The sequence below is a fragment of the Kwoniella bestiolae genome, chromosome 2, assembly GCF_000512585.2.
Source record: "Kwoniella bestiolae CBS 10118 chromosome 2, complete sequence".
Classification (NCBI taxonomy): domain Eukaryota; kingdom Fungi; phylum Basidiomycota; class Tremellomycetes; order Tremellales; family Cryptococcaceae; genus Kwoniella; species Kwoniella bestiolae.
In genome coordinates, this window is record NC_089242.1 from 3,550,713 (window position 1) to 3,576,630 (window position 25,918).

General features: G+C 47.6%; 9 protein-coding genes across 9 annotated transcripts; 6 read left to right on the top strand and 3 right to left on the bottom strand.

Moving 5' to 3' along the window:
* Positions 1 to 175: 175 nt before the first annotated feature.
* I302_104479 (uncharacterized protein) lies at positions 176 to 3,074 on the top strand (the record flags this gene model as incomplete). The annotated part of the gene is made up of 11 exons (XM_019189834.1): positions 176 to 290; positions 351 to 868; positions 946 to 1,089; positions 1,152 to 1,283; positions 1,352 to 1,555; positions 1,629 to 1,883; positions 1,944 to 2,051; positions 2,140 to 2,442; positions 2,516 to 2,779; positions 2,854 to 2,981; positions 3,044 to 3,074. 11 exons carry the CDS (start codon positions 176 to 178, stop codon positions 3,072 to 3,074), a joined length of 2,202 nt encoding a protein of 733 aa, XP_019049396.1.
* A 742-nt stretch (positions 3,075 to 3,816) lies between these two features.
* Positions 3,817 to 6,051, top strand: I302_104480 (uncharacterized protein; the record flags this gene model as incomplete). The annotated part of the gene is made up of 4 exons (XM_019189835.1): positions 3,817 to 4,488; positions 4,631 to 4,766; positions 4,906 to 4,982; positions 5,050 to 6,051. The coding sequence occupies 4 exons, from the start codon at positions 3,817 to 3,819 to the stop codon at positions 6,049 to 6,051; spliced, it is 1,887 nt and encodes a 628-aa protein (XP_019049397.1).
* A 1,895-nt stretch (positions 6,052 to 7,946) lies between these two features.
* I302_104481 (uncharacterized protein) lies at positions 7,947 to 8,787 on the top strand (the record flags this gene model as incomplete). Its single annotated transcript, XM_019189836.1, has 5 exons — positions 7,947 to 8,141; positions 8,246 to 8,388; positions 8,463 to 8,513; positions 8,570 to 8,637; positions 8,705 to 8,787. The coding sequence occupies 5 exons, from the start codon at positions 7,947 to 7,949 to the stop codon at positions 8,785 to 8,787; spliced, it is 540 nt and encodes a 179-aa protein (XP_019049398.1).
* A 695-nt stretch (positions 8,788 to 9,482) lies between these two features.
* I302_104482 (uncharacterized protein) lies at positions 9,483 to 11,428 on the top strand (the record flags this gene model as incomplete). The annotated part of the gene is made up of 12 exons (XM_065869889.1): positions 9,483 to 9,537; positions 9,623 to 9,664; positions 9,733 to 9,749; positions 9,823 to 9,926; positions 10,055 to 10,122; positions 10,207 to 10,218; positions 10,285 to 10,492; positions 10,718 to 10,820; positions 10,893 to 10,971; positions 11,045 to 11,090; positions 11,175 to 11,287; positions 11,373 to 11,428. 12 exons carry the CDS (start codon positions 9,483 to 9,485, stop codon positions 11,426 to 11,428), a joined length of 903 nt encoding a protein of 300 aa, XP_065725961.1.
* Positions 11,429 to 11,661: 233 nt separating this feature from the next.
* Positions 11,662 to 12,908, bottom strand: I302_104483 (uncharacterized protein; the record flags this gene model as incomplete). Its single annotated transcript, XM_019189838.1, has 5 exons — positions 11,662 to 12,059; positions 12,128 to 12,232; positions 12,302 to 12,429; positions 12,558 to 12,719; positions 12,790 to 12,908. The coding sequence occupies 5 exons, from the start codon at positions 12,906 to 12,908 to the stop codon at positions 11,662 to 11,664; spliced, it is 912 nt and encodes a 303-aa protein (XP_019049400.1).
* A 2,601-nt stretch (positions 12,909 to 15,509) lies between these two features.
* Positions 15,510 to 17,166, top strand: I302_104484 (uncharacterized protein; the record flags this gene model as incomplete). The annotated part of the gene is made up of 4 exons (XM_019189839.1): positions 15,510 to 15,585; positions 15,649 to 15,805; positions 15,869 to 16,787; positions 16,852 to 17,166. The coding sequence occupies 4 exons, from the start codon at positions 15,510 to 15,512 to the stop codon at positions 17,164 to 17,166; spliced, it is 1,467 nt and encodes a 488-aa protein (XP_019049401.1).
* A 444-nt stretch (positions 17,167 to 17,610) lies between these two features.
* Positions 17,611 to 18,636, bottom strand: I302_104485 (uncharacterized protein; the record flags this gene model as incomplete). The annotated part of the gene is made up of 4 exons (XM_019189840.1): positions 17,611 to 17,955; positions 18,041 to 18,168; positions 18,300 to 18,467; positions 18,579 to 18,636. The coding sequence occupies 4 exons, from the start codon at positions 18,634 to 18,636 to the stop codon at positions 17,611 to 17,613; spliced, it is 699 nt and encodes a 232-aa protein (XP_019049402.1).
* A 3,162-nt stretch (positions 18,637 to 21,798) lies between these two features.
* On the top strand, positions 21,799 to 23,955 carry I302_104486 (uncharacterized protein; the record flags this gene model as incomplete). The annotated part of the gene is made up of 10 exons (XM_065869890.1): positions 21,799 to 21,985; positions 22,081 to 22,251; positions 22,315 to 22,349; positions 22,411 to 22,474; positions 22,588 to 22,818; positions 22,883 to 22,924; positions 23,027 to 23,145; positions 23,234 to 23,249; positions 23,306 to 23,689; positions 23,756 to 23,955. The coding sequence occupies 10 exons, from the start codon at positions 21,799 to 21,801 to the stop codon at positions 23,953 to 23,955; spliced, it is 1,449 nt and encodes a 482-aa protein (XP_065725962.1).
* Positions 23,956 to 24,158: 203 nt separating this feature from the next.
* I302_104487 (S-formylglutathione hydrolase) lies at positions 24,159 to 25,654 on the bottom strand (the record flags this gene model as incomplete). Its single annotated transcript, XM_019189842.1, has 6 exons — positions 24,159 to 24,215; positions 24,402 to 24,669; positions 24,783 to 24,855; positions 24,918 to 24,957; positions 25,100 to 25,212; positions 25,345 to 25,654. The coding sequence occupies 6 exons, from the start codon at positions 25,652 to 25,654 to the stop codon at positions 24,159 to 24,161; spliced, it is 861 nt and encodes a 286-aa protein (XP_019049404.1).
* Positions 25,655 to 25,918: the final 264 nt, after the last annotated feature.

Genomic DNA, 25,918 nt, shown 5'->3' on the forward strand with positions numbered 1-25,918 from the left:
CGTAGCTTGATTCTCTGAATTCCTTCTTTTGATTTCTTCTTTACCTCCTCCTTACTCACCTTGGTCCACGTTCATAGACTCAGCTCAATACATACTTAACATTCCCAGTCACTCATTCACTGCATTCAGGTCATACATTCACATCAACAGCACTAATTCCAAATCAACCGTTCCGATGCTTTATACCCGAGCAACTGGTGGAGTAGGCTCCACTTCGGTGGGAGCAGTCATGAGAAGGGGTCCTCAGGGGATGATGCTTCAACGTGGGACAGCGAGCTCAGCTATCAGACGTGAGTAACACTTATCTCCCCATGTCACTTGGGTGTCCTGCTCACGATCTGAGAATACAGAGCAACAACTCTACGCTCATGCTCTCGGTAACTCATTCTCCAATCGAGCATTCTCATCATCCCTCCCAATCCCATTACAAGCACTATCCATAACACAGCGCACTTCAATATATTCCACCCCGCTCCACACCAGATCAGTATCAACCCAACCTCAACCCCCTAGCACATCATCCACACCCCCTCCACCCTTCCCAGCACCTTCCAACCCTACCTCACCTCAGAACATCCACGATCCCCCATTAGGTACACCGCCACCTCTCCCTCCTACACCCTTGGACGCCTTACCTCCCAAAGCCACTGAGCTGGCCAAGGCGGAAGAGGAAAAGGCAGTAGCCAAGAAGGAAGAGAAGAAGAAACCTACCGGGCCGTTACCTGCTAGGATATGGGCGGTGGTGAAGAAGGAGGCGGCTCATTATTGGGCGGGAACCAAGTTGCTGGGCCAGGAGATCAAGATCAGTTCGAAGTTGCAGTGGAAGTTGTTGAATGGCGGTACATTGACAAGAAGGGAGAGACGACAGGTGAGTAGAGACTATCGGACACTACCAATGGCATTGTCTGAATAGGAGGAATACTGATGGGATTTGGTTGGATATAGCTTCGAAGAACCACCACAGATCTTCTTCGATTAATACCTTTCCTGCCATTCGTGCTGGTCCCATTCATGGAACTGCTACTTCCTGTCGCTTTGAAACTGTTCCCTAACATGTTACCTTCGACTTTTGAAGGGGAATTCGCCGCGGTACGTGAACACGCAATCGTCGAACTACTTGCTCCGATACTGATTGTATGATATATTTCTAGAGCGAGAAACAGAGAAAGCTGTTGCGAGTCAGAATTGAAATGGCCAAATTCCTGCAAGAGACAGTCAGGGAATCGGGCTTGAAAGCGGATAGTGTGGTGAAGAGCGAAGAGTTCAAGGAGTTCTTCAGGAAGGTATGTTATCATCATGAAACATTCTTTCTCTGCGTGAAGGGCTCAAACTAATTCACGATTTCACTTAGGTACGATCTACCGGTGAAACTCCTTCTCAGACCGATGTTGTCCGAGTGGCCAAGCTGTTCCACGATGATATCACGCTTGATAATTTGTCACGACCTCAATTGGTATCCATGTGTAGATATATGAATATCAACGCTTTCGGTACTGATAACTTCCTGAAACATCAAATTAGAAGTAAATTGGAGAAGGTCAGAGTGGATGATATGGTGAGCTGCATTCTTGACATCCAAATAGGGAACAGGAGTCGAAACAAACACTGACCACTCGCGCATCATACAGATGATACACGCAGAAGGTGTCGACTCGCTTTCTACCAAAGAACTTCAATCGGCCTGTCAATCCAGAGGAATTCGATTCCAGGGTGTCTCTCCAGCCAGACTACGTGAAGAGCTGGAACAATGGATCGAATTGCATTACACCAATGGTATCTCCGGTGTATTGCTGGTTCTGAGTAGAGCGTTCAACTTTGAACAGAAGGGTGATAATGTCATGGAGAGCTTGGTGACTACGCTCAGTAGTTTACCAGAGAACTTGGTGAGCTTGTCACTCCCCATCGCTGCTGAACACGGGCTGACTAGGATGATACGATCTTAGCTCAACGAAGCGGAACTCAACGTCTCCGATGAAGCTTCATACAAACAGAAACTCGAGGTCTTGCAGCAACAACAAGAACTTATTGAAGATGAAGCTGATCAAGAGAAGGTGGGTGATATAGATCTACCTTCTATTTTTTGTTCCTGCATATGGCCATCTCTTCAGAACCCCTGCTGATGTAAGTTACCCCTCGCAGGAAGAGCAAGAAGCCCGAAAGGAAGAGAAAGAACGAAAAGAAGCCGAAGAAGCAGCCAAACGAGAACAGGAGGAAGCAGCCAAGAAAGCCGCCGCTGAAGCTTCTGGTCAAGCTGAACAACCTGCGTCTGCCGCCACTGAGGAAATCAAAGAACCACCCAAACCCGAGGAGGATGCTCGTATGACCAAGGAGCAGCTCGGTGAATTGGCTGAAGCGTTGAGCATCTTGACTGCCAAGAGCAGTATCGTCAAGGAGAGGGATGAGCTCAAAGCGTTATTGGAGGACAACTTGCTTTCTGAGGCTGTGAGTGCCAGTCTGCTACATGGATGCTGGAATTGTCACGGACTTCGCTGACGGAGTGCGTTTTTGTCCGCAGGAATCCAAGGAAAGACAGGAAGAGAATTCACCATCTGTAGCGGTATCTAAACGAGTTAGAAAGATGATCCAGACTATCGATACTCAATTAGAGAAATACGATGAGAAGGTCGGATCTTCGCTGAACGTCATTGAGACATCTCCTCATGGTCAAATCGCCTTGGTGGATCTCAAGAAAGCCTTGGGTGTGATCAAACATAAACCTTCTGATGAGATCATCGAAGGTTTGGGTAAGAAGCTGGATGTTGACCAAGATGGATTTGTTGTGAGTTTACGTCTTGCATGTGGTCAGGATGGACTAGAGGAACGGAACTGATCTCTGGTTGTCTGTCAACTCAGGAACTCGACCATGTTATTGAGCTTACTCAAGATCACGGTCTGGGTATATTGCTTGAAGATGAAGAAGCCAGAAACATCCTTGATAAGGGATCTGATATTAGGCATAGTAAAGATGTCAAGGAACTCAAGTGAGTACATTTCTCGCTTTCTTCGAATGGGAGTCAGATGCTGATGGCGATCATCTTTGTAGGCCTAAGAGAGAAGATATCCTCCAAGAGTAGATTTAGCACATACAATATACAGAAAACGGGAAAGTAACGGAATGATAACAGATCATTTGCTCTTTCTTTTGCACTATTCAATCATCCATGCATAGATATGTCACATAGATATTCATGGCTGTGCATGTACAGAATGACATGAATAAGCATACTATGAACAAAGCATTCGTATATCATCTATATCATCTATGTGATAAGCTGTGATAAGGAGACAAAAGATGTGCCCGTGCCCGTATACTGAGGAGTATGACGTTGTCCTTGATTTGAATGATCCGCCACTCAACAACGGGAGGAAAGAAAACAAGGGGAAAATTTGACTTTGGTGATAGACGAGTGGACGAGTGGACGAGTGGACGTGTCTGGCCTCATACATTGAGTGACTGTCACAAGCCCACTATATAGAGACACCTGCATACCATATCATCATACAGCTAAGCATTGACCATCATACTGTACGACCGACTCTTGCATAGCGACCCCTGCGACACCTGCGTGCTTGGAATACACCATTTCCTATTTCAGCTTGGACGTCTATCAGTTGTTGGATGAATCGATTTCACATCTCAGTTAGTCCACTTGACTCGCGTGAAATCATAAACCATATATCATCATACTCAACCACCATACGCCACCCACTACACACAGATAGGATATAGGGTATAGGAGTATAGCAGAGTATATTATCCAACCATCTTGATCCTTGAAAAAGCAAGACAGACGAATTGGCGTCCAATCAACCAACATGGGGCTTTTGCCCCTTCCCCTCGACCTCGCCCATGACCTGCCGCCCTCACCGCCCATGTCCAATACAGACTCAATCCATCCGCCCGAGGTAGAAGCTGGACCATCTACTCTTACATCCAGCCAAACCACCTCTACATCTACGGCTACACCCCCCACATCCCCAATCCCAATCCCTCCATGGAAACTACGTACCCGCAAAAGACGTAGAAAAGAGGGATCTGAAGATTCATCTTCAGCCTATACACCTTCGATAACCTCCAATCCTCAGGATGACTTCCTACCTTCGCCAACTACTTCCACTTCTTCGGCCATACGACAGGTCACACTACGAGGCGGTGGGAAAAGACCCAAGAGACAGAACCAGACCCACCCTTCCAAACCCAACTCTCAAGCCTCATCCTCTACTGCCGCCAACCCTAATTCCAATGGCAATGGCAAACAACGTACGAAGAGACAAGATGGAGGGGGACATACAAGACGTACGACCCGATCAAAAGCCAAGAGAGCGTCTAGCCCTTCCGACCTAGTTACGACCTCGCTCGAGGAGATCGCTCTGGAAGATACCGCGGTGAAATCTGAGATTGCCAGGTTGGGGTTGACGCTTAGGGACGTAAAGGGAGATGGGAATTGTTTGTTCAGAGTGTTGTCGGATCAGGGGTTTGGTGGTGAGGTTAGTGTTGGCTGGCTTTGTCATAATCCTCATCCATCACAGCAGCATTTGCAGCCTCCAATGTCTTTTGCATGTCTCCTCATCCTTACCTGGTAGGGTATGTGTATCGTAGAGCTGACTTGGTGCTATGTTTCACCCGCAGAAACGTCACGCCGAGATACGTAAATTGGTGTGCGATTATTTGGAGACCCATAAAGATGTCATGGAAGGGTTTGTCGTGCCGTTCATGAAGGATGGGGAAGGGTATGAGGGTTATGTAGCTAGGATGAGGCAGCTGAGTAAGTGTCGTCTGCTCTGCTCTACCTTCCACATCGTGACGTAGTCGAAGAAGGAGGAATCTCATGTTGCAGAGGAACGAAGGTCATAGGTTTGATTTGCGATTCAGAGCTGACCTAATATCCACTCGTCCTATCACAGAACAATTCGGCTCGCACATCGAGATACAGGCTGCTGCTAGAGTTTTCAAGCGGAATATCCGAGTAGTCATGTCCACAGTAGGTTCGCCTTACTCTTCTCTCTGAGCGAGTAAACCCATACTCACGACTTGATCACCACTTCTAGACCTCATTCACCATCCCCTGGCAGACAGAAGCGACCCCCCACAAAGAACCACCAGCCACTCCTTCGCCCTCTGAAGTGGGCCCCGTCCCAACTACACCGTCTCATCGTACCCGATCCAAAACCGTCCCTCATACTCCCCTCACAGCCTCGATTCCTTTACCAGACTATCTCCCCGCAACGAAGGAGGATCGCTCGATGTTATGGTTAGCGCTTTTCTCCCAGGCTGAGCACTTCCAATCTGTTCGACGGATGGGTGATCGCGAGCACGGTCCAGCCGAGGTGGAAGATAAGTTATCAGTACCTCATGCCAGGGATGTGTCCGAGGCAGCAAGGCGAGAACGAGGTGAACTGGTCGAGGAGAAGAAATTGAAAACTCCTTTATCGTTATCATCCAAGATCACTCAGCTGCTCAACAGTCTACCGGCTGGACATGGCGTTACGCCTGATCAGGCTCAGAATGTACTGGGAAGGACACATGGTGATATCGGTGAAGCTGTTGAGATATTGTTGGAAGAGATAGATCAAGAGAAAGAAAGTGGCTCATCGACCAATATTAGCGGAAGCGATTCAGGCTCAAGCGATCATGTCGAGCAGATGCTACTATCGCCCACTCAACCTAGTACAATACCTACAGAGCTGAATGAGTATAGGTCTGATGGTCGGACGGCTTTAGTGACGAGGTCAGCATCTGAAAGTCCAAGTAACACAGCCACAGCATCTACCGAATCCAGATCCCATTCCGGATCAAGATCACGGTCGAACAGTCATACCTCAAACCGATCTGGTAATACCAGTCAGACGGAACCATTTAATGATAACGATAATGAGCCATCGGTCCAGCCAAGTACGAGTACGAATAATCTGAGTGATGGGATCAAGGAGATGAAGGTGAACAATGATAATGGTATGCACATTGATGTCGTACAGAGGAAGCCGAGGGATAACCAACTGGGTAGAGAGAGGAGGAGGTCAGCTAGGTTAGGTACAGTGGGTGCATGGTGAGTTTTCTGTCGTTCTGCCCCTCGTACCAGCGCAGACGCTGATATTTGTCAATCATGTCTTCAGATCACGACCACGTGAATTATGCGGTGTAGCAGATCAGTCTTGAGTTGTTTTGCAAGTATACTGCGACTCGTGTATAAATAGATTAGAGAGGTTGTACTGTATATTTTTCATTGCATTGTCCCATCGCCCATTGTTTCATAGGACCATATCATACTGGTTTTTGATTCTTCCCTCTTTGTGTTTTGATTTGAGCATAGCAATAAGACATTCATAGTACAATGCATTTATCATGGTTTTAAGAATTGATTAACCATGGTACCACACGAAGGAGATACTCTGCCCCTGCATCACCTCCGTTGCATGCTTACTTAAGCCTCTCGGTGTGTCCGTATGCATGCATATCAAGTAATACGTACAGTACTTGTATTGGATGAGATCAAATCAAATCGATCACACCGAAAACCGAGAACAATCAAGATGTTACGAGTAATCGAAAACATGAAACCATGAAACGCGCTTTGACCTCCTTGTGCGGATGTAGGGTCTCGGGTAGTATACCTGTTATTCCGAAACACTTGGTATCATTGTACTCGTACATGTTCATGTGTGTAATCACGCTTTGATCCTTTCCCGCCTCGGTCCAGGTACATACATGGCAGGGGGCAATGCGATGTTTGATGGACAATGAAGGTTAGTGGGATGGGAGAGACGGGAGGTGAAGGGTCCGTGCATGGCACTGGTCAGTCAGGTATGATCTGAATGAAGTTTGATGAGGGTGGGATATGACTTGATGGGAGAATAATGAAGTCTGATAAAGAGCAGATGATACGTTTCATATCCATCTCTTATCCCATATGCTGCTCAATCGCTTCTCACCCCGTACCACCCATCACCCATCTGGATTGGAGTACAGTACTTTGCTCCTTTCTACTTTGTTGGATGTCTAGAATATAGGCAAAAAGGTACTGGTCCTACGCCCTCGAGTGTATGTATGCCTGTAGGCACTAGTTCATTATGAGAAGAGGCACAACCAAAAGTTTGGCTTGGCTTTCATCCTGCCCCATCCTTTATGAAACCCTCGCACAGACCTGCTCGCACCTCCTTTACCACCATCAAACATCAAACACACGCCAGACCCACTCTGGATCTTTTGATTCAGTGTAACTAGTACGGCACTGGACCCAAAGGAATTGATCAGCGATGTATGACTGATGGTGAATGGGAATATGTGCGTATAAATCAAGGTATCTGATGCGAGCATTGTACTTGTCGACACAGCCTGTGCCAGAGGAGGCAAGGGCCAAGAGGCTTGAGTTGATGGACTTGAGTTGATGGATGACTCAGGTATCCGAGCTGAGGTGCATGTCGGATGATGATGCATTCATTCTTGTGTGTACAAAGGGCAAAAGGGGGGTTTCATCATCACATACCCTCTCTCCCTCTCTCTCTCCGGACCGTATGGGTATGTGATGGCAAGTCAAGTCAAGAGGTTGTGCGTCTGTGTGTTTCCTCCTTCTTTCCACAGGTTGGGCAGGCTCTCCTTGATCGTATGTTATTCGGTATGAATGATCCTTTACATATATATCAATAACAAAGAGATCCCACCCCCCTTTTCATTCTTTTCATTCTCTTTTTCCCATACCATATCGAGTACATCTCCATAAGATAGTAAAGGATCATCATCTGTTCCCTATAATCAACTTTAGACATTCATTTGAACCCATCTTGGATCCAAATATCCCTTATACCTCTCTCTTCCTCTCGTCAGCTTCATCCCCTCACCTCTTATCATCCACAACTCATAAAGCACAATAACCCCATCATCAACCCCCGTCAACCTCAACACAGACAAACCATCTTGATCTCCCCTCACACCAAAAACCAAATTCACAATGTTATTCACCAAATTCATCACCCTCTCTGTCCTTTCCTTATCCACCTTCGTCCTCGCTCTACCCACACCAACGATAAACGACCAAGAAGGCTTGGCCAAAAGATGGCACGCGGACCATCAGCGATATCACCCATCTGCCGACGAGAGCGCTAGACCCTCCCCCTCTGCTAGTGGTATCGTCAGACGAAAAATTGTGAGTTCATTTTTATTCGAGATGTTATCAGCTCGGACTCCTTTGTCATACACCAATATATGTCTTTGGCTGGAGCTGGAGCTGATGTCGTTGGATGAGGACAGCAGGCACCCATCTTCACCGGACCAGTCGTACTAGGTTCAGGCGAAGATCTGACCCGATGTCTCTCTCAACAAATCGCTTGTCCCATCTCGCCTATGACTTCCTTCGAGTTGCAGAGTGCATCGGCGGATACTCCGTATGAATGGTATGTTATCTTCACAAATCCTTTCTTCCTTCTCGCATGTGATTCAAGTGGGATCAGCTGACAGTCCTAATTAGTATCTCACCTAAAGAAGATCTATATTCTTGTGGTGGATGTGCTACTCTCGGGTAAGTACATGGTTCTTCATTACAGACTCCATATGCTGATTAGATGAGATACATAGTACCGGTCAAGACTGTACCGCCATTCCAGGAGTATTATCAGTATCATGTGCCATCGGACAATGTAATGGTGAGTGGTCCTCTCTCTTTCATCGAAACCAGAACCATCTGTGCTAATCCGTCGCTATCACTCACAGTCCACTCATGTAAAGCCGGATTCACCTTATCATCAGACGGTGTATGTCTACCCAGCATCGTAGACTACACCCCTCGTCCATAGGTATTTAGGGTATCTCAGTACAGGTGATAGGTCATCGATTATCGAAAGGACAATAGGTTTTCTCTTCTTATACTAAGAACCAAATAATTCTAGTCTTGCTATAGCTATAGTATGAACTTGCGGATAAAATATTGGACAATAATTTAATTTCTTTTCTTTTCTTTTCTTTTCTTTGCTTTCGCTTCTTGCAGCAGCAACCATGTTGACATAGTTGTTTTGAATGCTTTTATATGGGTATATAGAGATATGCTATGTCTTTATGAAGACGAAACCATATGAATATATGAATGGACAATCAAAAGAGTATATATATCCGATGTGAGAGAGGAGCTCAGTCGGGGATGATCAGACAATTAAATTAAATGAGGTTACCAGATTAAGTCCGTTGCAACTCGGTGATCGTGCCGACAGTCCGAAACTAAACCATGTATATGTGTATGCATCGGAATTGAATTGCCCCCGTTACGGTAAGTAGTAAATGGTGCAATCAGAAAAACGAGGTATCAACGACGAATAAGAATATCTTATCAACCTATCAACCTCGTTTAGATAATCATTCTGTCATTCGGTTCAATTGCTTCTGTCTCTTCGCTCCATCCATCTTGGTCTTTGTCTGGGTTTAGAGTCTTGCATCGTCGGATCATCATAGAAACATAGAATAATACAGTAGAACAAATACATAAATAGCCATCAAAATGTCCGCAGCAGCCGCTAACACCAAACCCGTCGCTGAGCTGAAAAAGCCAATCCGTGAGTGGACCAGTAGTGACTGGTCGTGTGCTCACACCGTCACACCTTCTATACCTGTCATATGCTGATGATATTTCCGTATTAGCTTTGCCCTTCGCATACACCTTTGCATCCGGTGCTATTGCAGGTGAGTCCACTCCTTATTCGGTTTGACGAGTTAGTTGTCCTAAGCTGATTGCCTTGACGGGTGAATAGGATGTACCGAATTGTTGGTTAGTATCTGTCTCTACACGTGAAGGTGAAGCAGCAGGACAGTCGGATTTACTGATGTTACTTGTCCCATAGCTCCTATACCCCCTTGATGTGGTCAAGACGAGACAACAGCTCGATACTGCCAAGACCAGTACTGGTATGGTACAGACCTTCAAGAACATCGTAGCTCAGGAAGGGTGAGTGTATCATGCTACCTCATATATATAGATACTCCTGAGGGGTATATACACGTGAAAAGCGTGTTATCTGTTCAAGAGGAACGGAAGCGCAGAGCTGACACCTTTCCGTTCTTTCACGCTCATAGCCCAGGTAGATTGTACAGAGGTATCTTACCTCCTCTTTTCATGGAAGCGCCCAAACGAGCTGTAAAGTGTGAGTGGTGACTTTCTCATTGTGATCCTTACCCAATATGGTCTTTGTGCTGATGGATCCTTCATCCCGTGTTTACCCATGTAGTCGCTGGTAACTGTAAGTCTCCCCATTTCTGAGCGAGAACCAGACTTCACGTGTGCTGAATTCCAAATCATCACTCAGCATCATGGGGAGCTGTATTCACCAACAACGGTCAACGAAAGAACACCCAATCCCTTGCCATCCTCACGGGATGTTTCGCAGGTGCTACCGAGTCTTTCGTCGTTACTCCCTTTGAATTAGTCAAGATCAGATTACAAGACAAGAACTCTAGTTTCAAGGGACCATTGGATGTTGTTAAGCACAGTTTCAAGACTAGTGGACCATTGGGGTGAGTGTGACAATCCAGCGACGTCGGAGTCGGAGGAAATGGGAGGTGCAACAGGTGTGAAGTCAAAGAGGACCCAGAGGGATCGCTGCATCCAAGTCGAAGGGGGCGCTGAGCGGGGCTGGGAGGGATGAAAGGGGCAAGGAAGCCGGGCGAAGGGTGTACATCAGATGAAGGTCATATCATGTACCTGCCGCAAGATGCTGACATGATTTTACCATCTCACAGTCTATACCAAGGTATGGAAGCTACCTTCTGGAGACATTGGTGGTGGAACGGTGGTTACTTCGGTGCCATCTTCGGTGTCAAGAGCCAATTGCCCAAGGCTACTGTGAGTGTGATATAGCACGCTTATGTTGTGGACACTGATGAAAAGCTGTTAAATCTGTCATCGCCGTTCCAGGACAAGAAGGGCGAGCTTTTGAACAACCTGGTCGCTGGTACTATTGGTGGCTTCGTCGGTACTGCTTTGAACACACCTTGTGAGTTAACCGTATCTATATGATTTGTCCAGTGCACCAGAAGGCAGCTTGCTGATCATCCTCCGCCATGCAGTCGATGTCGTCAAGTCTAGAATCCAGTTACACGGCACGGGAGAATGGTATGTGTTGACACCTTAGATTGCTCTTTCTTTCCTCTCCGAGACTGTTCTTGCGAATGCTGACGAATCACGTCTCATTCTCAGGACCTACCCCGCTCTCATCAAGGTAGCGCAAACTGAAGGTTTGGGTGCTTTGTACAAGGGTTTCGCTCCCAAGGTATTGCGTCTTGCTCCCGGAGGTGGTGTCTTATTGTTGGGTGAGTTATCATCATTATTTCGCTATCAGCCTCAATCCCAGACCGCCCATCAGCGCACTCAGCTAATGTATCTGTGACTTTGCAGTGGTCGAGGCTCTATCTACTGTATTCAGGGGTTATCTCGGTCCTCCTTACATCTAATCGGATCTACCTATGCATCGGAACTCAAGGGATCTGGGAAAGCTTCGAACGTTCAATGAGTACTGATTCTTACCCGCAGGGACGCAGACAAAAATATCGATACATGATTCAGATCTGACTATAAGACTAAGCTAATGATACAGCTTCACACTTCTCGATTGTCCTTTTTCCTTTTTCACTTCCAACTTTCGTTTGATACTAGACGATCCAGTCACAGCGGAGTGACGCCCAATCTAGGCAACTACGACATAACCAATAGCAAAGTTCTGCTTATCAGGGATAGGTCCCCCACCTTCAAAGTTGGTAGCTACCAAGATGGAAGTACCGTTGATACCCTGGGGCAAAGTGGTCGTACCCATCCCATCGCCATTCTGAGTAAGAGGTTGAGGGATCGAGTAGACATCGCCCAAGAAAGTGATGTGCACATCTTCGCCTAAGTAAACGGACGACGAATCCCACATAATGGAGATTTCGTCACCTGGGCTGTGGGGGGTCGAACCGCTCGTGAAGTTGGCCATGAGAGGTGGGATCTTGTGGAATTTGATTGGTGGGTTGGACGAGGGGCAGTTCAAGAAGGGCGCTGCGAGCGAGTAGGCCTGGGAGGCGGTTAAGGGGGTATCGAAGTTGACCGCTAATTGGGTAAAACCTCATCAGTTGACGTTGACCGGGAGATGAAGGAGAGGATAAGAGAGAGCTTACCATTGAAATAGTCAAGACCCAAGTATTGTCTCAACAAGGAGTTCTGTCTCGCCTCATTACCAATGATGGCACCTCCCGTTTGTCTAGAAGGACTATCGGTGAGGTCTAATCAGGAAGAATGACTGGTCAACAACGAAAGGGGTTCCCGATCGAGAGAAGACGGGGGTCACTCACTCGCAATACCTCCGATGAAAGCTCCTTCACCTACTGTAGTAACTACCTGACCGACAGCGAGAAGATCGTACGGTGTGGTCACTGGGAAAGTGTATGTGCAGTTCTCGAAACCTTCGCCTGCGGCTTCACTAAGAAATGCAGAGAGATCAAATCAGCATTAAGTCCTTCGTTTTGATATTTCAACTCGAGACTGAGGTAGGGTGTGATGGCGAAACACGAGGTGTCAGACAAAGGGAAGGGGAGGGATTAAACTCACTTGAGTACAGTGAAATGAGCGATCTCCTGATCTCTGAACAATTCAAGGTATTGCCTGAACCCCTGATATCCCGCATTGTTGAAATCATCGTCTGTGAAATTCTTGAGACCTTGGTTCCAGTAGTTCAACTCGAGTGATTCGAGGTTCCGAGCAAGGTTGATACTGTTCGGGTGTAGCAGGTGTAGAGGGTTAGCATGTTAATTGTGGTGGATTGAAGTAAAAGGCCACTCACATCTCAAAGTCCAGACCTTGTAGATTGGCTCTCTTCCATTTGCTCGATCTGACAATTGGGTTGGCGGATGCGGTCCCTGCGAGGGCGAGGGTGAGGGCGAGAGCTGATGATGTCTTCATTGTTATTGTTTGCTATTCGTGGATAATGAAAGAATGATTAGTTGATCGGATAGACAGGCAAGTGAACAGGAAGATGCCTTATATACTCTGTACGAGATATGCATCTTGACTTGTTGAGATGGGTGCTATGTCAGATGTCAGATCGAGAGTGTACATGAGCATGAACATGAGCACAGCGTCATCGTACGTCAGCGGTCTGACGAAGATGTACTGCATGGACCATGACTCAAACATGAGATGAATCAACGATCGCACAACATGGAGATTACGAACACCTAGCTTAGTACCTCTGGTTCCAGTAAGCATAGCATACTCGATCGGGGATGTATCGCATCAACATGAGCTGTATACGGTAAGTCTTCATTGCTTATGACCAAACCAGTGAAGCTAAGACCACTCGTACAGGTTAGTACCTCACACCGTTTGTCATGACATTCGATGTCTCGGCAAAACCGGCTTCCGGATCAAACAGTACATAGGATTGTTACTATCTTTAGAAATGTTGACCGAAAATATCTGGGCGATGACATCTGTCTGATGGGCCTCCACTGGGGCAACGATCGATCGAGATGGGCAAATACTGGAATACTGGAGAGTGAAGGAGGAGCAGGCTTGTAGAGCGTGCTTTCCACGTTCTGAGATCGTGGCATGTGACCGCATCACAGAGATGGAGACTTATGATCTTGCCTCCCACTTGTTATTTGGCGCCAGACACGTTGATTGAGAATGTCGCAGATACATAGTGGGGCGGGGAACAGTCGGTAGATACGTGGCAGTGAGATGTACAGGAAGTCTCAAGTGCGGTTCCGAGGTGAATCAAATCTGCGAGCTATATACAAAACTACTCCCGACTGCTTCGCGAATGAGATTGCGGGTTTATAACAGAACAACGAGGATAGAGAGGTTGCTCTTACAATCGACCTCGACTAGACATGTTCGAGGGAATATTACACAGGCCATGCCCATAACCATAAAGAGGGGACGGGAAGGACAGCTCGGACTCGAACAACAGCGACAATCCAAGTCTGTCCCATCAAACCAGGATCCAGACCAAAAACCAAATGACAAATTGAGACATCGCAAACCCCCAGCAAGTGCTTTGTATTTGGTTTTTCACCTCTGCGAATTTGGTATGACTCGCTGCCATCCCAAATGTTTCGTACTTTGGCCGACCAAAAAAAAAACCAAAAAGCTGGCAGAAATTACGAATCCCGTTGGTGGTGGTCTGATTCAGCGCAGCGGGGCATCGAGGGAACCCAGTCTGGAGATGCAGGAGCCCTCTGGTTTTCCGACATCGGAGTGGAGGGGATGGCATATTCTCGTAATTTGATTATGTACGACTCCCCTCGACCTGAGTTAAGTGAGACCTAGATCTCGTGATTCGTTGTTTCGTACCACAGCAGGCACGTTACGAGGTGAATCCTTAATTCTGTCGCAAAGTGAGTTTGCTCTGTAGTGCGAGGAGTGCGATTACATCGGGACGATCAAAAGAGTGCGTGCCGTATAGTACGAATTTGGAATGATGAAGTGCGCTGGAACCCCGTTTTAATTTCTAATTAATTTTACTCTGCTGAGCTAAAACACAGATACGATTTTTGGAACACTCCACTAGCCTGGTCAGCTGACTGCACTATACAAAATTGAATCATGAAGACTCTGGTCATTGATGAGTGCATCACGGTTCGTTGGAGTTGTCTCTCATAGTGCTCAACACCTCTCTGATCGTCGACAGACTGTACAGATCGCTTCCTGAGACTGTAGCCTGATGGGATCTAGGGAGATAGATTGATCGGTTTCAGTGCATGGGAACAGAAGCCGGCGGTAACGAATTACTGGAAATAGGTGTTTTTCCTTGTTTTTTTACCTCTCTGGGTAACTGCGACTCGATCGGAGGGTAAAACAATAACCGAAAAACCAAATTTCAAGCGAAGTCGTAGACATCTTTTTGGTTTTTTCACTCTGAATACGTACTTGACGCATCGTACCCCGGCGGCATTCCCGTTTTAATCCTTTTGGACAAGGTGGAGTGACGAAATGACCAATACCTCGCTAAAGCAGATGCCGCAAGTCCTTGGAACGTACGTTACACCCTCCCCGTTCCTTTGACCTCAACTCTTGCCCCAGGAAATGTGAATCCGCCGGGAGATCGACGCCTCCGACCTCATCTAGCGGTACCTTTTCACTTTTCACCCCCTTGCCAAGTTTTATTTTTACATACTCCCGCTGAGACATCCTCTGATCTGCCTCCCGAAGCGAAATATCTTGCTGTTCCTCAGGTGAACCGGCCCCAAATGGTTCCTGGAAAGGGAAGCTAGGGATAGACGAGAAGAAGAGCTAGACAATTGTGGGTAACGTCTTGACGTTCCTTGCCCCATGGGTCTTCAGCTGGCGCGATCTCCGGCAAACTGGGGACCATGAGGGGGTATCGTCCTCTTTTCTCGAGATGATCCACTGAGAAAAAGAAGGTATAAATAGGGGGGATTTGTATTCTTCGAATTCTAATTTCTCTTCCCCACAAATCCTCTTCATCCTCATTTAACTACCTCCCTCCCTCATAGTAAATCTTCCTTTAACCCCTTTTACCTATAACCAACAGCAACAATGGCCGGTGGTGCAGTAGTCGCAGGCGGCAGTGGTGGTAACCCACTCCGACACGGTTTCATCAGGAGAGAGTACCGTGAGTAGTACCTCCTCAGATCCGCATTCTCCATACTGCTGCTGATTTCAACCGCCTCCACAGTCTGGGCTTTCATCCTCGTCACCTCCCTTTTCTTCTTGTGGGGTTTCGCCTACGGTCTCCTTGATGTGCTCAACAAGCACTTCCAAAACGTCTTGGGTATCACCAAGCTTCAATCAACTGGTCTTCAGGTCGCTTATTTCGGTATTGGTTACTTTGCGTGAGTGGCATTCGATCCGATCCATCCTACCTCTATATCCACTGACTGTAATATCTTCAACAGTTTCTCCCCTGTCGCCGGTGAAGTGTTGAAACGACGAGGATACAAGACGGCCATCGTCATGGGTCTCTCTCTCTACTCCTTGGGTGCGATCTTGTTCTGGCCCGTCGCCAAATTCTCCGTCAACACCAAGAACCCTCAAGCGATTTTCGGCGGTTTCGTCATCTGTACCGCTGTGATTGCCTGTGGTCTCGCTACCCTCGAAGTCGCTGCCAACTCTTACGTCTCCGTCATGCCCCCTCACAACGTTGCCAACTTCCGACTACAATTCTCCCAATCTTTCAACGGTGTCGCTTCTTTCACTGGGCCCTTGATCGCTTCCAAGTACTTCTTCTCTGAGGAGAACAAGAACAACCTCAACAACGTTCAATGGGTCTATCTCGCCGTATCCGGTATGGGTATGCTCGTCGCCCTCGCTTTCATCCTCACCAAGCTTCCCGAAGTATCCGAAGAAGCCCTTCAAGCCGAAGCTGAGGCTCTCGCCGAGTCCCAGGGTGCCGACACCAAAGCCGCCCAACCTTTCTACAAGCAATACCGAGCCATCACCGGATTCGTCGCTCAGTTCCTCTACGTCGGTGCTCAAGTTACCATTGGATCTTTCTTCCTCAACTACACCGCTGAGAACGCCCACATCGCCGATTCAAAGGGTTCTCAATTGCTCTCCTACGCCCTCATCATCTTCACCGTCGGTCGATTCGTCGGAACCGCCCTCCTCGCTGTCATCTCCGCCCCAGTCCTCCTCTGCATCTACGCCGTCATGTGCGCCTTGCTATCCCTCCTCATCGGTTCTCTTCACGGAATGAGCGGTGTCATCTGCTTGATGTTGGTCATGTTCTTCGAGTCCATCATGTACCCATGTATCTTCGTCTTGGGTACCTCTGGTCTCGGTCGACACACCCGACGAGCTGCTGCCTTGCTTGTTGTGAGTGCTTCTCTTCTTTCTTCAGCGACAATGAGCATATGCTGATGAGTCATTCCTACTGTAGATGGGTGTCAGTGGTGGTGCCGTCTTCCCTCCTATCCAAGGAGCTATCGCCGATAAATTCAGCACTCGAACCTCTTACTACCTCGTCGTCCCCTGTTTCATCTACATCGCTCTCTGGGCCGTCTACATCTGGAACCAAGATGGCCGACGATTCGGTGTACCCGCCACCAGCGACATCGAACGAGAAGTCGAGGCTGCCGCTGGCGGTGTCGTACCTGGTGCTGCTGTAGGTGCTCTCGGATACGCTCCCAGAGGAGAGGAGGAGATGTACGAGTCAGCCGAGAAGGACCAAATCGAGAGAATCGAGAAGGCTTAAATCTCTCGCTGAGCTATTCAACTTTCTCTATCTATTTTATATCGGATAGGGTCCCTTCGCAACTCGAAATGGAAAAATAACGGAATTCTGGGTTACAAACGTATCAGTTTTTACTCGCTTGAATAGTTATATGTAGCTTTGTTATCAGTTATATGCATTATGTCGATAGTCACACTCATGGGTCAATAATTCAAACTTTGCGCAATGAATGAAGTTGCTGAGTTACTCATATGGCCATTAGATCTGACTAGCCTCATGAATGCGCAGATTCTCGCCTTACTTGTTCATGATGGTAGTCTCGTTCAAGAAGCATAATAAAGTGTTATCCTCTCAACACGCCACAGAACTTAGCGGGATGTATTAATCGCTACATGCATACTGATAGACGGATCTTCCTACAAAACAAAATACCGATACTTCTAAACCTCGACAGTCTGCCAGCACCTATAATCGTCTGACGGCATCGGCAGTTCGTTGACCATCAGTCACGCCACCTTGACCGTACCCAGCTCCCTGAGCAGCGTTGGTCTCAGCTCCGTAACCTGCACCACCGGTTCCCGCACCTGGAGCACCGTACCCTCCGGCACCAGATCCGGCTTGCACACCAGCAGCGTTAGCCTGAGTCTGATCCAAAGCACCGTTGCCGGCAGCACCGGTCTGGTTGACACCGCCCTGTGGAGTCACATGCTCGCCGGTTCGGAGATCGTTGGTTACGTTGCTAGCTGTGGTGGCTGGCTGTTGATGTAACTCCTTGAGTTTCGAGTCTCGGGTCTGCTCGTGAGCGTGGTGCTAGATTCGGGAGTTGCTGTTAGCGATCGAGAGGTCTGATTGAAAGAAAACAGCGGCATTGTTGCCATTGAGAGGGCAGACTCACCTGCGAAGTAAGGTTTTCCAAAGCGGCTTTCTTCTGCGCGACTTCCTGAGATATTCGGGAGTGCTCGCTGGAGGTTCGGTTGACATCATTGACGGAAGCGTTGGCGTGGTTTACAGAGTCATCGTGTTCTGAAGGGACGACGTACCAATCAGCCATAATACTCCGATTGGACGATAGAGGGTGATGCAATCAAGGGCGTGAGACGTGACAGATTGTGTTGATGCAGGAAGAAAAGGCAAATGAAGACAATAATACTCACTATGAGTAGCTTTGTTCAAGGCAGCAGCCATCTTCTGCTCGACCTTGGCAGCCTTCTCTTGAGCATGATGAGCCTTCACTTCGGCTTTAGCAGCCTTAGCCTCTGATTTCTCGGCGTGGGCCAAGTCCTTCTCAGCTTGTCGTAGTTGCTTGTCTTCAACTTTGGCCTCTGCGATAGCCATTGAGAATCAACATAAATTCGCTCCACGAGGTGACAAAGGGATAACAGGTGACTCTGTGAACGTCCGACACACAAACGACGCAAGCATCTCCTACTCACCTTTGGCGATGGCCTTCTCCGCCTTGACAGTAGGGTCTGATGATCCGAATAATCCCATTTTGAATAATTGTTATTTGGGTGGCAAGATGGATGTGCTTGACAAAATAGATGAGTATAAGTTGCTTGAATGTGTGAGTAGATGAACAGTGGGGCCGATAGAGAATGTCTTGGAAAATACTGGGTTGTTTATATATGGATGAACTGAATTGACGCTAATCAAAGGACGATCAATGGCAAATGACGTAATGACGTCATGCCACAAGACTCGCCACCCAACAATTGGATTTCACAGTCGAATTCGACACTTCGACATTAAATTGGTAATTTGGTTCCTGAGAAAATACGTCACTTTGATCGCATCAACGATCACCTGGAGCGGTGATAATGCTCAAAGTCATCAGAGCAGATAGGAATGACAAGACGTCGTTTTGTGCTAACAGAGATGCTGGAGGGTCACGGTGATCACTACGATAATCACATACTCACGTGAAAACTCAGACCATCGACCGCGACCCATGGTGACACTTCATCGTTTGCTCACCTGAACTACTTACCATTGGTAAAGCTGCATCCGTTCCTCGATGGTTACCCGTTATGATCCCTACAGACAGCTCCACGTCCACAGAAAACACACCTGTAGCTCAAGCGTTAGAGCGCCCTTGTCAACTCATCGATGCCTTTGGGTCCCCTGCCTCAAGAAGTCCTGCTGGTTATCTCACAAGCGAGTGCTACTGGTATAATGGTGGGGGTAAATAAGTCGTTTAGACGGGAGATGGGTGGTCGAACACCCCAGGTGTATTGTGTTTTTTGACCTCTGCTTCGTCATGCAGCTTATTCGGACCGGTTCTGACTGTATACCAGACTAATCAGCTCTACTCAGTGATGGGAGAGAAGCTAAAACAGAGATCAATCAGAAACCTGAGTTCTAGGTAAAGAATCGATTTACACTAGAACCCAAACATCAACGCGCACACACCCACACACATACATATACGGGCCTGTCCTGTTTTTACGCCCAGACCAACTGTACTTTGATGGTCAAAGTCGCCCCATATACACAAAGTAGCCCGCGTTCTCCCCACAACAAGGCTCAACGCCACGATGATGACGGATTGTCTGTTTGTCTCTTTGCACCTCAATGCAATTTCCCAAATTGAATTTTCTCCGTCGTCCCCCACTTTTCATCCCCCATTTCCAAAGTCTCCTCCCCGCTTCGCCCTTCCCCACTCTCTGCTCATAACAATTACAGCCCCTACGCCTCACTGATCGCTCAAAAGCTCTGCTAACCCCCTCACCATACAAGATCCTGGCGCCCATAGCATAGTTGGTCAGAGTGCATCCCATGGTCAGCAATAGGTTGGGCGCCTTCAAGACATCGCTCCGGCGACATGGTGCCATAACCAATTGCCACTGGTGCGAAGACGGGGATTCGATTTCCTCTGGACGCGGTCTATGGATCGTACCTTTTTCTCTGTTGATTGTGTTGCTTGCCACCTGTTGATCGTGAGGATGATGGGGGATGCATGTGTGAATGAGTTCAGCTGAGGAGGTGATGGGGTACTTTGACATTCGTTTCTCGTCGAGTGAGATGATGACCGGATCACTGTCATTCCGCCATTGCGGGAATTTACTGGACCCCTGGTGGAATTTCACGGTACGGAATTGTAGTAGGATGATTCAATACAAAACCGTTCTGACACCTTGACGCTCTCCATCAGAAACACACAAACTACTACTACTTCGCTTAGACATCGCCTTGAAGGCTGACATACCGTTCCCCCGCAACACTCATATTCAATTTTCAAAGTTAATTTCTCACAATGATGACTCCCCGATAGCTTAACGGTTGAAAGGATCTTCAACGTCAGGAAGGTTATATGTGTCAGGGATTGTACGGATGTGTGGTTTCGGATGTGTGTGGGCGACTGTCAAAGAGGAAGAATCTGGTTCGACTCCAGATTGGGGAATAACCTTTTTTCCGTGGTGATGACGAACCGAATATCAAATGGTAAAAAGGTGTTTTTCAATATCGTATATCCTCACATCTACGATGGGTGGCAAGAAGTATGGATGGGTTGGCGAAAGAAAAAGACATTCCTCTGCCCTGGACTCGAACCAGGCTTTCCTTTCGCAACACCTGAGCCCATCACACCAATGGCACTCGCCTAAATACCACCGATGTGTGGGGTAGGGCCCAGCCAACACTCAGAAGGGCACTCTAACCGCTAAGCTAGCAGAGGTTTGTATATGCATATGTGTGTAATTGCCTTCAATTGCGTTCCGGCCACATGACGATTTAGAAATCTGTGGAAAAAGAAGTTGAGAAATTTGAGGAAAGCCGTGTGTGTGGTTTAGAATGCGATATCTGAGGGAATGTATACAGTAAAATGCACAACCAAACCACCCTGGCAGCGTGTTTCATCCGGCACTTAGCCACTCCAAGGCAATTGCTTCGACAAGCCTGATAGCATAGCAGCGAGGAAATTTTAAGGATAAGAGAGGTGCAACCAAAGTCTTCCTGACTGCGAGACTGCCGATGCCCTTTAGAATACGACCTCAGTACTCTACAGGAATTCACCGTTTCTCCTCTTCGCATCGAACCAAAAAAGCAATCCCATCAAGGCTGCTGATGCAAATCATGCTTAAGGAGTGAGCCCAGACATGCATTGAAAATGCAAAAAGCGATATCCCCTACCTTGGATTCGAACCAAGATTTCCTCTCTTATAATTGTCGAACCCTCATCAACGTCAATGACGATATATACATTTATACACATTGCCACCGAAATGAATTCGGATCCGAGAGATACTCCGAAGGGCGCTCCTGCCCATTGAGCTAGCAGAGGTTTTTTCTGTCCTGCTTTGTTGTACTCCTTGTTGTTTGTCTGACAACGTGTTTGTATGAATGAAAGAATGCGATGTTGTGTGTCAGACGCGTACAAACAGAACAGCCGATCAAATATCTCTAGAGCAAATATAAGGTTAGTCTCAGAGGATCGGTCATATCCGATGACGGCATATTCGGATCGCATGGTCCATTGAACTTGCCTATCTTGATAAACCCATGCCCTAACCTGGATTCACATACGAGTAGCGTCCTCCATTGCAGGATTCATGTCTTGATCCCACGACTTTAGCTCTATACAGCTGAGCCTCATCATTATATAGGGCATACCTGAGCATCAGACCCAATACAATCCTTGAGTCCGCCATACCCATCATGTCAACAGCCAACATCACCTCTGCTCTCGGATATTTCGAGCTTATCGATCAAGACGCCTCCCAGAAGAGCTCATCCCCGTACGACTGGGAGCCTGAACACTGGGTGCAGTACCCCGTACCAGAGAGCTACGATATTCTTGCTCGTCCTTGGATCAGACCGGAACAACTGCCTATGAGCTTCGTGGGTAAGTCCATGACGTTGTCCGTTCTCCCGATTCGGCGAAATGAATGAGTACGTAAGTAGTGAAAGTCTGACTGACCCGATACTTAATATTGGCAGGTGTAAACATTGTCGATGTAGAGAATTCGTTAATCCTCAAGTCCATGACCGTGAAAATCAAGGCAGGTAAAATTGAATCTATCTCCAAATCGCTCAAAGAACACATGCAAGAACCCGGATGGGAGAGCGTGAATGCCGAAGGACTGTACTTGAGTCCCGGTCTGATTGATGGTAAGCATTGAGCCCCAGGTGTCACACGCGAGAATGCAGCTGAACAAGATGATGTGTGAACAGTGCACACTCACATCACGATTACTCCTGGCACACCGGTACGTTTCGTCCCAGCTCTGAGCAAAGCACCGCTGAATGATTCGGTATTTTTGTACGCAGAATGGACAGATGAGACCTCGTTCCGATACAGAGACTGCTCTGGCTACTCAATACGTCTTGAAAGGTGAGCGCCCCCCTCGTTTGCATGTATTCGCATCACAGAAGCTCTCTTATCGCCGTGCATTCATCATTCATCCATTTGTTCGTTCTTACGGTATGAGTTTGACCCAATATCAGGAATGCTCTGGCGAGGATTTACCACTGTAAGAGACGTGGGCGGTGCCAATCGACATTACAAGAACGCCACCGAACAGTGGTTGATACCCGGTCCGAGGATCTTTCAGGGAGGTCCCCTGATGTCGCAATCAGGTGGACACGGGGATGATGGCGTGGATCTCGATAAGCCTATCACTGGTTGCTGCTCGGGTGGAGTAGGTGGAGATGGATCAAGCTGTATTGTTGATGGTGGTCAGTGACCATCTCACCTTGTCACCTCATCAAAACATGACTGATGGTACGATACTGAACGTAGTGGACGAATGTACAAGAGCTGCTAGAAAGATCATGATGAACGGTAAATTATCCAAGCTCTGGGGAAATCTCCGCTCGACCTGCATTGCATTCGAGCAATTTGGAGGAAACAGAAGCTGATACGAGGGATCTTACATACCATCAGGAGCCGATCATATCAAGATTTGCAGTTCAGGAGGTGTAGCTAGTCCGACCGACAAATTGGACAGCGAGCAGTTCACCGTAGCAGAGATCAAAGCGATCTGCGACGTAGTCCGAATGATGGTGAGTCGAAGGGTCTGGTCCCTGATCATCTTTGTGGATCTTCCTCATTCGCAGATCGCTAATGGTTATCTGATACCCGACATCGCAGAAAGGTACCCTAGTCAGTAGGTGACACTGAGCTTCCTCTGTGCCCCTACCTCAGCTGATATCGAGTAACCAGCCGCACACTGCTTCACCGGCCCCGCCGCTCGGAACGCCATCGAAGCCGGTATAGGCGGGATCGAACACGGTCATCTCCTAGACGACGATACCCTCAAACTCATGGCTAAGAAGGGCGTCCACCTCACTCCAACATTGATCGTACAGGAACTGCTCGCCAGACCTCCATACCAAGCTATGATCCCTCCACAGTCCCGGGAGAAGTTGAAGCTTGTTATCGATGGTGGGTATAAAGTATTGAAACGCGCGCATGAGCTTGGGGTAAATATCGCCTATGGGACGGATTGTTTTGGACCGATGCAACCTAATCAATTGGCTGAGTTTGAGTTGAGGAAGAAGGTTTTGCCTAGTAGGGATGTTATCAAGCATGCTACGGTTAATGCTGGTACGTTTACGTGTTTCTCACACCTCATCTGGCTAGTCGCTGATCGGTTGACATTAACATTTACAGCCAAAGTCCTTAATATGCAAGGCAAGATAGGTATAATCCGCGAGGGTGCTTTTGCAGATCTGCTCTTACTGTCTGCGAACCCACTGGAAGATGTGGGTATCTTCAACGATCCGCATAAGTACGTCAAAGGAATAGTCAAGGATGGTAGAGTCGTTAGATCGGAATTGAAGGGCTTGAGGGTGGAAGTCTCACTTATGTAGATGGTTGATTTCGACAAAACTTTCAGATAACCCAGGAACCTTAGATGCGTCTGGAAAGCGTCAAAATGATAGTATCCATTAGTTGTAAAGCCAAATAATAGATAGAAAAAGATGTATTCGGGACAAAAGTTACTTTGCATTTCTTCTTGCACCTCTGGTCGCGCATGGGTGTCATGAGAATTCCCATCAATATTTCCCTCTGCCTATGCTTTGAGGAATTTGGCGTGGTACGAAACATGTTCAGGAGCGAAGGTTGAGATCTGTCATGAAGGGACAAGTAAGCACGACACTCGTTGAACGATTCTTGATCCAGAGTCAGATGAGTAAGAACAGATCGAACAGAAACAGGAAAGGTAGGATAGTGAAAGATAGCTCGCACAAGTACAACGCAGGGCTTGGTACAGAAACGGGATACCACATCATATACAACAATGGATACCACTCACAAAGTAGTAAGAATGATCAAATCCATCTTGCAACCTAACCTCCACACCCTCCTTATTCAAATCCGATATAGCTTTAGGTTCCAATTGACCTTTCTTCAAGAAATCATCCTCCGTTCCCACATCAATCAAGATGTTGGTTTCACCCTGGTAGTTCTGCAGGAGATGGGTGGAGTCGTATGGAAGCCATTCGGATGGAGGGGATGAGCGGGTCTTGGTGTCGAGGTAGTTTTGGAAGGCGTTGATTCCCCAAGGGGTTCGGGAGGGGTTACTGTACGATACAAGGAGATGTTCAACGCATCGTTCATTCGTGTGGAGAGGAGTGTACTGATGGGATATCTCAGAAGACGGATAAGGGAAGGGACGGGAGGAGAGGGAACTCACCAAGCTGGAGCAAATGCAGAGGCTGATCTGAACAATCCTGGGTTCTTGAGGTAGATCGATAATGCACCATGGCCTATGATGCGTTCGGAATCAACGATCAAAATGATGATCTTCGCTCACACACAGTGGACTCACCTCCCATCGAGTGACCAAAGATCGACCATCTAGAGAAGTCCTGGAAGATATATATCTCAGCATGTTATTCAGAAAGTGTGTACAGCAGATATGAGGAAAGTCAATAGACCATTTTGGGAGGAGATGCTCATCTCAAAACTCGTTCAAAATCCTCCGCTCAACTGATGGTATGAAGCACTCACCACACCCAGATCCGCCTTTTTGATCTCCTCCGGCAACTCCTTCACGACCAGATCGTACATGTTATAGTGCTTTTTCCACTTCTCAGCAGTTGCGTTGAGGTAGAAGCCGGCGCCTGGTTGATCGGATCGACGGGTCGAATGTCAGCCTATTCATCCCATCATTCCATCTTCGCCCAGTGTGCGTCGGACCAAGGCATATTCATTGGTCATACCTGAGCTACTAGAAGGGTAGGGAGTCAACTCACCCGTACCCAACTGCCAATCATCCTCCTCCCCCTCTACCCCAGCTCCTCTAGGCGAAGTATCGGGAAAGACCACTGCTATCCCCTCCTTCCCAGCGGTATTGAGCAGCCCGCCCTTCTGCGCTCCGGTATCTTCGTTGCAAGTCAGTCCCGCCAGGTAGAACAGTACGGGCACGGGGGACGAGGACGATGCAGAAGAGGGGACAAAGATGTTGAATTGCGTGGAGAGGCCGCCGAGGGATTTGGAAGGGAACTTGTATTTTGTTAGAGAGCCTGTGGAGACTCTGTTGGAAGATACTTTCTCGAGGGTCATGTTGTTGTACTGGCCGGTGGGATTTTGATGCAGCAGAGTGTGTGATGTATGCGTTTGAAGTTGTTGTACGATGAAAGGTGAAAGATGACTTGTGATATGTGAGCTGATAACGCACCTCAGCTAAAGAGTGATCGCCTATGACGTTTTTGGAATGTGTGTACAAGTGGGAATGGGCTCCGATGATTACCGAAACCGACAACCGATAATCATAACGTATATATATATATCATGTCAAAAGTACAAACTACTACAATGTCTATCGTG